We start from the raw sequence: 11,267 nt of genomic DNA on the forward strand, positions 1-11,267 counted from the left end.
ACTGTCATGGCCGCCCAGGAGGACGTAGCGGCGTTACAGGATGAAATTGCCCGGCGCGAGGAAGAGCTGGCTTCGCTGAAGCGGAGGCTGACTGCAGCCCTGGCGTCTGCGCCGGAGCCCGAGCGTCCGGTCCAGTTGCCACCGCTGCTGCCCAAGGCCGAGCTGTCGCGGGCCGAGATCCTCCGCTACAGCCGGCAGCTGCTGCTGCCGGAGCTGGGCGTGCGCGGTCAGCTGCGCCTGGCATCGGCTTCGGTGCTGGTGGTGGGCTGCGGCGGGCTGGGCTGCCCGCTGGCGCAGTACCTGGCGGCGGCCGGCGTGGGCCGCCTGGGGCTCGTGGACCACGACGTGGTGGAGACGAGCAACCTGGCGCGCCAGGTGCTGCACGACGAGGCGCGGGCCGGCCAGGCCAAGGCTCGCTCGGCGGCCGCCGCGCTGCGCCGCCTCAACCCGGCCGTGGAGTGCGTGGCGTACGCTCGCGCGCTCAGCGAGGCCTGGGCGCTCGAGCTGGTCCGCGCCTACGACGTGGTGGCCGACTGCTCGGACAACGTGCCCACGCGCTACCTGGTGAACGACGCGTGCGTGCTGGCCGGCCGGCCGCTGGTGTCGGCCAGCGCGCTGCGCTTCGAGGGCCAGCTGACCGTCTACCACTGCGACGGCGGGCCCTGCTACCGCTGCGTCTTCCCGCGGCCGCCCCCAGCCGAGACGGTGACCAACTGCGCCGACGGCGGCGTCCTCGGCGTGGTGCCTGGCGTACTGGGCTGCGTGCAGGCGCTCGAGGTGCTCAAGATCGCCGCCGGGCTCGGGCCGTCCTATAGCGGCAGCCTGCTGCTCTTCGACGGCCTCGGCGGCCACTTCCGCCGGATCCGGCTGCGGCATCGCCGGCCCGACTGCGCCGTGTGCGGGCAGCAGCCCACCGTGACCCGCCTGCAGGACTACGAGGCTTTCTGCGGCTCCTCGGCAACCGACAAGTGCCGGATCTTGAAGCTCCTGGACCCCGAGGAACGGATTTCCGTGACTGATTACAAGCGGCTTCTGGATTCCGGAGCGCCCCACGTGTTGCTGGACGTCCGGCCTCAAGTGGAGGTGGACATCTGTCGTCTGCCGCACGCCCTCCACATCCCTTTGAATAAGCTGGACCGGAGGGATGCCGACAGCCTGAAGCTCTTAGGGGATGCCCTCCGGGAAGGGAAGCGGAACTCGGAGGAAGGGACTGCTCTCTCTGTGTATGTGATTTGCAAACTGGGGAACGACTCCCAAAAAGCTGTGAGGGTCCTGCAGTCCTTAAAGGCAGTGCCAGAGCTAGACTCTTTAACCGTTCAGGATATTGTAGGGGGACTCATGGCCTGGGCCGCCAAAATTGATGAGTCGTTTCCACAGTACTGAGGGAGCCCCGTGCAGATCACATGGATGGTTGTGATACCTCGAGGGTCTTCAGTCATGTAGGGAAGAGCCTGGGTCCACGGCCTCGGAACAAATAGACTCTTGCAAGGAGGTTTTTGAGAAAGCAGGCTAAAATTGTTTGAGAGCTGCCTTGTGTCTGGGGCCCTTGTACAGTGTGCCTTCAGCATATAGCGTGAGGTGTGACAGGGTTTTTGTTTCTTCTCTGTTGCAATCACAATGCGCTCTGGACTATCCATTTTATACCTGGAACTAGGACACAGTTTTACTTCCTCCGAGTCCGAGTCTAATTGGATTACTCACAGATGGTACACTTGCATTCAGCTCACTAAGGTATTCTTTGGGAGGCTGGAGAAGTGACTTAGCATTGGCTGCCCCCTCCCAGAGGGGATCACTCGTGTGCTGGCTCACAACTGTCTATAGCTCCAGTCCCAAGAGGTCAGATGTCTCCTTGCCTCTTCCAGCACCAGGCAGGATCTTGGTGCACAGGCTTACATGCAGGCAAAAACACTCATAACGTTTTAAAATATATAAAAAAAAAGTTTAAAAAAGATATTTGAGTCTTATTTCTAATTAAAATGTTAGGATATGCACTGTAGACATAGATAACTACAGAGTGTTTTCATTACCTGGAATTTGGTCATTCAAGAACCTGCCATGAATATCAGAGTACAATCTTGATAGCAAAATAAAGGAAACTGATTTGTGGACCATCAGCTTCCCTTAGAAGTTGCTAGCATTTTTCTTGTACTTAGCTTCCGTGTCCACCTTAATGGCATACACATGAGACATTTGCTTAACTGCATTGTCGTTGGTATCTTCTAGTCCAAATCCCAGCCTTTGCTCCTACCCCTTTGTCTACTTTGATTCCATCCACTTTATTTCTCAATTTTTATGTAGGTGTTTTTATGTTTACAAGGTAAACAGTTTCACTAGGCCTGTTGTTGCAGGTCAGTCTATCCAGCTACTCTAGAGGCAGTGGCAGGAGGATCATAAGTTCAAGGCCTATCTGAGTTACAGAGTGTGTCCAAGGTCAGCCTGGGCACAACTGACAACTGACCGAGACCTGTCTCAAAAAGTAAAAAGGAGGTAAGAGTCAGTGGTAGCAGGCCGAAGAGTTTAGGCTTCATTTCCAGTACCACAAATAGTTTGATGAGCTGGCAGACAGTCCACACTACTTTCAGTGTGTATAGCCAGGTCAGTGTTTTTCGAGACAGTGTTTCCCTGTGTAGCCCTGACTGTCCAGTCCTCAGAAGACCAACCTAGCCTTGAACTCAGAGAGCTACCTGCCTCTGTCTCCCAAGTGCTGGGATTAAAGGCATGTACCACCACTGCCCAGCTTCTCTGCATTTTCTGGCTTTTTTTTTTTTTTTAAAGGATTAAAAACATAGCTATAAAAAAAAAAAAAGCCCTCTGCAGGCCAGAGTCACCTCTTTCAAAGCACTGATAATCTTTTTTTTCTTTCTTTAAATAAGAAAGGGATTAGTAAGAGTCAAAGCTAGGCCAGGCTTTACTTTTAGCTATGAGACACGTGCCACACTGACAACATCCCCTGAATGGCATGGTGGGCTGGAGCAGGTATATCATAACTACTCCCAGGTACCATGCACTTGCATGTCTTTGTTTCAGAGTCCTTTATTTACTTTTGACACAGGGCCTTGTTTGCTGTCCAGGTTGGCAAGTGTGTGCCCCCTTGTCAGACTTCTCTGCTATTTTGATGAACTGGTGATGGCAAGTAATTTTTTTTTAAAAGATGTCTTTGTAGGAAGGAGAACTGGCTGCTCTCCCAGAGGTCCTGAGTTCAATTCCCAGCACCTACATGGTGTCTCACAACCATCTATAATGGGATCTTATGCCCTCTTCTGGCCTGCAGCTGTACATGCAGCCAGAGCGCCCATAGACATAAAATACACAAGTATAAGCAAATCTCTTCTAAAAAATTAAGTGTTTGTAACTGCCTGGTAGACCCAAGTTCAGTTCCCAACACTCACATGGTGGCTCGCAACTGCGGGATTTAAGAGTTTATTTTGGCTCCCGTGATGACTGCACAAATGTGTGCAGACATGTTTGTAGGCAAACACTCATACAAATAAAATAAACCTAAAAAAAATAAAAAAGAAGAAATCTGCTTCTCCTTGTAGTTGGAACCTGAATGTTGACAAATTAGCCTGCAGAGGAGAAGCCTTTTTTTAAGGATGGGCAAGTGCTGGTGTGGACACAGATAAGCATGGGCCTCCATCCTGGACATGTCCAGCAGGCATCACACCGGAGAAGGTACAGAAAGCACACCAGTTGAAGACCACACACAGAAACACTCCCTGGGAATTGAACCCAGAGCTTAATGCAACTAGGCAAGCCTTCTTTCACTGAGTCCCCCTTCAAAATTGTGGTATTCCAAGCTATGGTTTCACTAAGTTGCCCAAACTTTTCACAAGTTGAGCACACTTGTCACCAGCTCCCTCTTAGACAAAGGAACTTGGGGATTCAGGAGTCCCTTTCCCCTCCCAAACCAATCCACTTTCCCAAGGAGACTGATAGGCAGTGAACCTGTAGGGAGCAGCCACAGGCTCACTCTCCAGACAGGGTCTCACCGTGTAGCTCTGGCTGGCATGGGACTTTATATGTAGACCAGCCCGGCCTTGAGATCACAGAGATCTGCCTGCCTCTGCCTCCCAGTACTGGGATTAAAAGATGTGTCATCGTGCCTTACTAACAGGTTCTTTATTATGTAACTCATGCTCCAAGGTGGAGCCACACTCATTAAGATGCATCAGACCCTTCAGAGTGTCCAGGGTCAATAACTTCTCCCTGGGCTCCTGTGTGGTCATAGCTAATCAGACTCTGAAATGGCCACTGAACCCCTGGGATTTACAGATAGGCCAATGGCTGAATGGGTCAGGGTTAGTGCGCAGTGAACTGGACAGAGATTAGCTTACATCTGGGGACTACTACTCAGTTTAGCTGCCATGACATATGGCAGGCCACAGGAGAGGCCCACAGACTACATGTCCATACCTGCTGCTCCACAGGCAAGAGGGCTTTGGAAGAATGTTCTTGAAGCCTAGGGGAAGTGAGCAAATGGGTAGAACTGCTTTTGCCTCTGGACTCTGGTTGTCCTTCCTTATTAGACTGAGCTTCAGCCTCCACGCAGCTTCCCTGAAAGTTTCCACCACCTTCTATTTCCTAGCAGCGGACTCCGAAGTCATCAATACAAACACACTTTTTGCTCTCCCAGAGCTCCAGGCACTGTAGAAGAGAGTGAGTCCTTAAATACCAGGGACAAGGCTGGGCAGTGATGGTGCATGCCTTTACTCTCAGCACTTGGGAGACAGGCAGGAGGATCACTATGAGTGGAGGCCAGCCTGATCTACAGAGCGAGTTCCAGGACAGCCACAGCTGTGCAGAGAAACCCTGCCTTGAAACCATCCCCACGACAGAAAACAACAACAACAAAAACCCAAATCAGGGACAGGGTTGCAACCAGTAGCGTAACAGGAAGGGTTTCTGCTTAAGGATTTCATTGCCAGCTAACAAATCACACAAGGATGTGCAATTTAGATGCTTATCGCTAAGCCTGATGACCCAAGTTCAGTGTGGGGTTCAATAACCTCAAACTTGCACCAAAGATAGGAAATATTTCATGGTCGGGCTACCAGGCCCTTGTGTGCCAGGGCCTATGACTCCACACAAGTGCACAGTGGGAACTGCACACCATACACATTCTGAGAGTCACAGTTCGGGGGAGGTGCCTACTGGCATTGAGGGGAGAGAGGAAGGGCTCTGATGGTGGCACTCCACACTGCCCAATACGTAGTGTGAGTAAGCTGCACAGGTCAACTGTTTCGAGACGAAAATTCTGCTTTTAATTTTTTCTTTGTTTTAATTATGTGTGTATGGTTTTTGCTATGGAGGCCAGAGGCATTGGATCCCCTGGAGCTAGGGCTGGAGATGGGATGGATGTGAGCCACCTCTGGCTGGGTGCTGGGGACCCAGTGAAAAAGACACTAAATCAGGTGGACTAAGGTGAAAATGTCCCCTTTACAATGGATTTGGGGTTGGTACCCACCTAGGCTTGGCCAGCCTTGCTAGGGCATTGTGTCCCACTTCCTCATGAGTTTGTCATCCCAGCATGTGGGCCTCTGATGCAGCACCCTCCCCTCCCATCGGCAAAGAAGGCAACACCAGCCCTCCCCGCTGGGGGGGTCTTGCACAGGTGTGTGTGTGCGTGTGCCTGTGTGTGATCTTGAGAAACCTTTCCCCAGCAGTGTTCTCCGTCGGGACTGCAAAGGCCAGAGACTAGGGTCTTCCAAGTCCTGTCACTGGGCAGCGTCCAGCCAGTGACCAGAGCATTAGGGTTGGGTGTTGGGGTTACTGTACAGTTCCCACCTCTTAGGGTTGTTAGAGACACCCCAGGATCCCTTGTTATGTTTCCGATACACAATGCTGGCACACATAAATAACCTGCCTCGAAGTTTTCCTTTCGGACTAGTGGGAGGGCTCAGCAGGTAAGGTGTTTGTCACCAAGCCTGACAACCTGAGTTCCATCTCTAGGACCCACAAGATGGAAGGAAAGAACTGACTCCCACAAGCCATCCTCTGACCTCTACACACGCATAGTGGCATGAGAATGCTTTCACGTGCATTGGCACGGACACAGACATACACATATGTAAATAAATAATGAGACCGGAGAGGTGGCTGTTCTTCAAGAGGTCCTGAGTTCAAGTCCCAGTACCAACATGGCAGCTCACAACTGTCAATAGCTAGTTCCATGGGATCCAATGGCTTCTGGTGTGCAGGCAGAAAACCCATACACATAAAATACATAAATCCTAAAATAAATTAACAAATGTAAACAGCATTATGATTGTCTACATTGACTTCCAGTGAGTCTGACAGGATGTCCAGATGGGAGACCACTGCTTTAAGAAAGTGTCTTGTAGCACCTTCTCTGCTAAAGTCAAGGCAGGGACCTGAAGGCAGGCCTGTTTGCCATTTCATACATTTCATACCTTTGGCCAAGGAAACTCACTTTCCAGCCAGAGAAGGAAAGCAGGGACCATGAAGGATGCTTCTTGGGCTCCTTTTCAGCCCCGGGGTTATAGACAACCCACAGCAGGGACAGCTTTTCACAAGGTTGCTGTGGTATTAACTCAAGTCCTCATGCTTGACCAACAGGCACTTTCTTTTCCTCAGGGAGCCACCTCCCTAGACCCTTGTTTTGGCTTCTTTGAAACAATGTCACACTGTGTAGCCAAGACTGCTCTGGGACTCACAATGTAACCCAGCCTCGCCTCAAGCTTGCAAAATTCCTGCTGCCTTAGCCCTGGGAGCACCGGGATTGACTAGTGTGCCCACCATGTTAGACCATGTTGGTGTTTCTTGCACCTCCTGAAGTGACTCAGCCCTGGGCTGGAGAAGCATGCGCTCATCAAGACAAAGGCTACTCACTTTCCTGTTTTGAAAATGAATTGCCTGTTATTTTTCCCACCTCAGTTTACACTGAGCTTTGTTGTTCTGTGGCTCTTCAGAGGTTTGGGAATGAGATTAAATAAACTCCCACAGGAAAAACCAGCAATAAATCCAGGTTCCAATAGGAAGTCTTTATCATAGTTCCTGGGTCAAGTTCATGTCCAAGGGCTGCCTTGTACTTTGAAAGTGCAAGTGCATTGAAGTCCCAAAGGGTAAAAGGCTGAGCACAAATGTCCTTGCCCTGTGAGTTCTAAGATAAAAGCAGCGGAGTCCAGATTCATCTTCCCTAGCTGATTATCCTGTCCAGTTCTGGCGGTGTGGGGTCACGGTGCCAGGCAGAGGGAAAATCTCACAGCAGCAGCCCAGGCTGACTCTCTCAAAGAACAGCGTCAGCATCTTAAAGGGCAAGCGAGCCTATGGGACCTCCAAAGGGTGAAAGAATGGAAGCGCAATCAAGGCCGCCTCCCTGCCCATCGTACTACCCAAGGGCGCCTTCTCCAGCCACAAGCAGGAGCCTGAGCAAAACCGTGCTTTCACCACCTGCTTCTTGTAGAACCCAGACCCACACTCAGCGTTGTTAAAACAGCAAAAAGCCAGGTATGGGGCCCACACCTGCGACCCACAAAGGCAGGGGGATGACTGCAAGTCCCAGGCCAGCCTGGGGTAAATAACCAAACTGTCAAAAGCCCAAAACATGGATCTGGGGAAGATGGCTCAGTTTGGTGAAGCGCTTGTCTTGTGCAAGAGCCTGAGCTTGATTCCCAGAACACAGATTAAAAATAGAGGCAGGGGTGGTGGTGGTGGTGGTGGTGGTGGTGGTGGTGGTGGTGGTGGTGGTGGTGGTGGTGGTGGTGGTGGTGGTGGTGGTGGTGGTGGTGGTGTTTGGTTTTTCAAGTTAGGGTTGCTTTGTGTAACAATCCTAGCTGTCCTGGAACTCGCTCTTGAAGACCAGGCTGGCCTCAGACTCACAGAGATCTGCCTGCCTCTGCCTCTCGAATGCTGGGATTGAAGGTGTGTGCCACCACTGGGTGGTGGTGTGTGTTTGTAATTCAAGTGCAGGGAGCCAGATCCCTTGGGCTCACTGGTCAACTAAACTCATCTACTTGGCAAAATCCAGGTCAGTAAAAGACCCTGCTTTAAAAAAAAAAAAAAAAGGAGGGGAGGAAAGGAAGGAAGGAGGAAGGAAGGAAGGAAGGAAGGAAGGACAGAAGGAAGGAAGGAAGGGAAAAATAAAACCTAAGGAAATGATGATCGCTCTTGAGGAATGATACTTGAGGCTGTCCTCTGGCTTGTGCACATGAGTGTGCATGCTCAAACACACACATGTACATAACACTAATGTGCACACTCTTTTCTTTTCTTTTCTTTCTTGAGGCCCATTTTCTTTCAAACCACCACAGCTTTGCCAAGAAGCAAGCAGTCTGTGTCCAGCATCTACACACACACACATGATAACCTTGAAAATATAAGTCTGGCTGGAACAGAACCAAGATTTTGGGCTCTCACGCTGTAGGTCACCACAGTGGCTGCTTACCTATGCCCTTGCAGTGTGCCAGTGATCATGAGAAATCCCTAGACAGAGGACATGGCCACGTAACAAATCAAGGTTGGGATGTACTGTGGTAATGGGTCTCACCAAAATACGACTTTTGACCTTGGGCATTCATTGTTGCTCCTGAAGAAAGTAAAAATCTATATGTTTGCATATTCCTTTCTCAGAAAACAGTGGCCCAGAAGTTTCCATCTGGGGGCAAAGTTTTAAAATATGAAGGTCTTCCCAGGCATGGGGGTGCACACCTTTAATCTCAGAACTCAGAAGACAGAGGCAGATGATTGTGAAATCAAGGCCATCTTAGTCTACAGAGTGAGTTTCAGGACAGCCAAGGTTATGTAGAGAGCCCTGACTCAAAACAGCAAAAATAAAATAAAACATTAGGGTCTTTAAAAAGTGTTTTGATCATTTCTGGCATTTGAGGGAAGGAACTTGGTTGAAATCTGAAGGAACTACATGTACAGAATGAGAGACACTGGCTCCACAGCAAACCCTGACAGCAATGTCTCCTGGAAGCTGTGACCGCTGGGACAAAAGAAACTCTGGCCTCCTTGTTCAAGGTACACAGGTCACAGGAGGAGTGCTGTGTACTCACTTCCTTTTCATGATGCAGAGATGCAGCAGCTTCTCTGAGCTCCAGACTCCAGCTGGCAGCTGGATCTAAGCAGAGTCCACTCCTCGGTGAGCAGGCTGTTGGAGCAGGGCCTCCTGCTGCAGGTACAGCTGTCAGGCTATGGAGGGTCCAACAGCTGGATCTAAGCAGAATCCACTTCTCAGTGACTAGGCTGCTGAGGCGAAGCCTCCTGCTGCAGGTACAGCCATCAGGCTATGGAGGGCCCTTTCGGCATCACCAGGACCCTGAAGAAGTGGATGGATATGTCCTCAGATGCCTCCTCCCATGGCTGTTTCCTCCTGCCCACACGGCCATGTCAGCTTGGTCATCGCCTGCCTCCTCCATTGGTTAGTTATTCTTCTCATTGTGTGACCAAATACCTGGAGAAGCAACTTAAGGGAGGAACGGTTTAACTTTTTTCTTTCTTTTTGTAAATATCTGTTTTACGTATGAGTGTTTTGCATACATGTATGTATGCATGTGGGCATGTGTATGGTGCCAGTGGAGATCAGAAGAGAAGCTGCAGGTGAGTGCCAGGGCCAGGAGGCTGAGCCAGGAAGAGGAAAACATGGATGCCATTATAAAGGGACGTCCCAGAACTGGGTTGTTTGAACAACTTCAGTGGGTTCTCAGGTATAGGAACTGACCTTACCTACCTGGTGGCCCTGGGGTCTAGGGACTGACATTACCTACCTGGTGGCCCTGGGTTCTAGGGCTTATAATCGTTTACCGATGACTCTGGAATGATGGTGACTTTAGGGAGGTGGACAATGGGAACCCACAAAGAGGATGTGGTTGTGGTGTGGGCTCCAGGATGGTTTGCACGGGAAATGCCAACTCCCATTGAGTTGACTTCTGTCTGCACAGCCTGGCTAACCTCTCTGAGTCTGCGAGGTCCCAAGACCTCAAAGATGAAAACTGTGAAAAATACATAGAGGCTGAGGCAGGAAGATCACAAGTTTAACGACTGCCTGGCCTACAAGTGGGTTCAAGGCCAGCCTGATCAAGAACTGAGACCCCGTCTCAAAATAAAAATATCAAAAGGGGCTTGGTGAGATGGTACAGAAGGGGCTTTCTGCCAGGCCTGGCCACCTGAGTTCAGTCTCCAGGATACACACGGCATGGGGGAACTGACTGTCACAGCTGTGCTCTGACTTTAACACAGGTGTAACAATCGCATACACACAGCCAGGTGTGGTAGTGCATGCTTCAATCCCAGCACTCAGGAGGCAGTGGCAAGTGGATATCTGTGAGTTCAAGGCTAGCCTGGTCTACAGACTGAGTTCCAGGACATCCAGGGCTACACAGTGAGACCCTGTCTCAAAAAATTGAAATAAGCCCCCCAAACAACAGCTTGTTTCTTTTGCCCACTGGTGATCCCAACACTAGGGAGGCACTGGCAGAGTCAGGAGGGTAGAGACTTTACTACAAAACAAAGAAACAAACAGAGGTTGTTCCCTTCAGTTTCCTAAGGAAAAACGAGACTACAAGTGCTGGGCTCACAGACCAAGACATTCTCTGTGGCAGCTCTGTTCTAGCTGCTTCAGACCCCAAACTGGGCCTCCGTGTTCCCCATTTTTATCCCCAGTTCCTCGGAGCACAATCTTTCTTTGTCCTTGGGATTCACACATGCCAAATCTGGTGATTGCCACCTTGATGCCGTGGATGCCCCAAGGCTTCTTCCTGGGGTCACTAGGTCTGAGGGGCTCCACCTGTCACTGCCATTCACTTCATTCACCGTCAGGAAAAGCTGACACTTGCAGGTGACAGTGGCTCTCACATCCCTTGGCCCCAACCTCTCTAGTCGTCTTAAAACTGTAGAAATGGTGCCCGCAGTAGCCAGGAGCAGCGGGTAAGAGGGAGTGATGGCAAATGCTTTCTCCAGGTGTCAAAGCCACCAAGCCACCTCCAGGCAAGGCACAAGATGAGGGAACATGAGAGACACATGTCTGGGGCAGCTGTCGAGGGGACAATTTTCTGCTCAGGAAGACTGGCAGATTCAGGATGACTTTGGGCGGTCTAACAGACTTCACCCTTTGTGGTCTCCCTCCTTATTTTCTGTGGCAGTTTCTGAAGGATCCAGGCAGGCAGCAGCTGTGGTCAGAAGCTTAGGAGTGTCCTGAATCAGGTGGGTGGGGGGCTAGCAGGAGCTTGGTCACTGTGTATCTATCCTATGCCAATGTGCCCAGGGTGTACACCACCATTTCTAAAGTAGCTCACCTGCTTTCCCTC

General features: G+C 50.8%; 1 protein-coding gene across 1 annotated transcript; it reads left to right on the forward strand.

Moving 5' to 3' along the window:
- Window position 1: 1 nt before the first annotated feature.
- On the forward strand, window positions 2-4,095 carry Mocs3 (molybdenum cofactor synthesis 3). The gene has a single exon (XM_050120153.1). The coding sequence runs from the start codon at window positions 7-9 to the stop codon at window positions 1,381-1,383; it is 1,377 nt and encodes a 458-aa protein (XP_049976110.1). The 5' UTR covers window positions 2-6; the 3' UTR covers window positions 1,384-4,095.
- Window positions 4,096-11,267: the final 7,172 nt, after the last annotated feature.

The sequence above is a fragment of the Alexandromys fortis genome, unplaced genomic scaffold, assembly GCF_014885135.2.
Source record: "Alexandromys fortis isolate MF-2015 unplaced genomic scaffold, M_Fortis_MF-2015_v1.1 scaffold_141, whole genome shotgun sequence".
Lineage (NCBI taxonomy): Eukaryota > Metazoa > Chordata > Mammalia > Rodentia > Cricetidae > Alexandromys > Alexandromys fortis.

What these genes read in the sequence shown, in the direction of transcription:
- Mocs3 (XM_050120153.1), top strand. Translation starts at nt 7, where the DNA reads ATGGCCGCCCAGGAGGACGTAGCGGCGTTACAGGATGAAATTGCCCGG.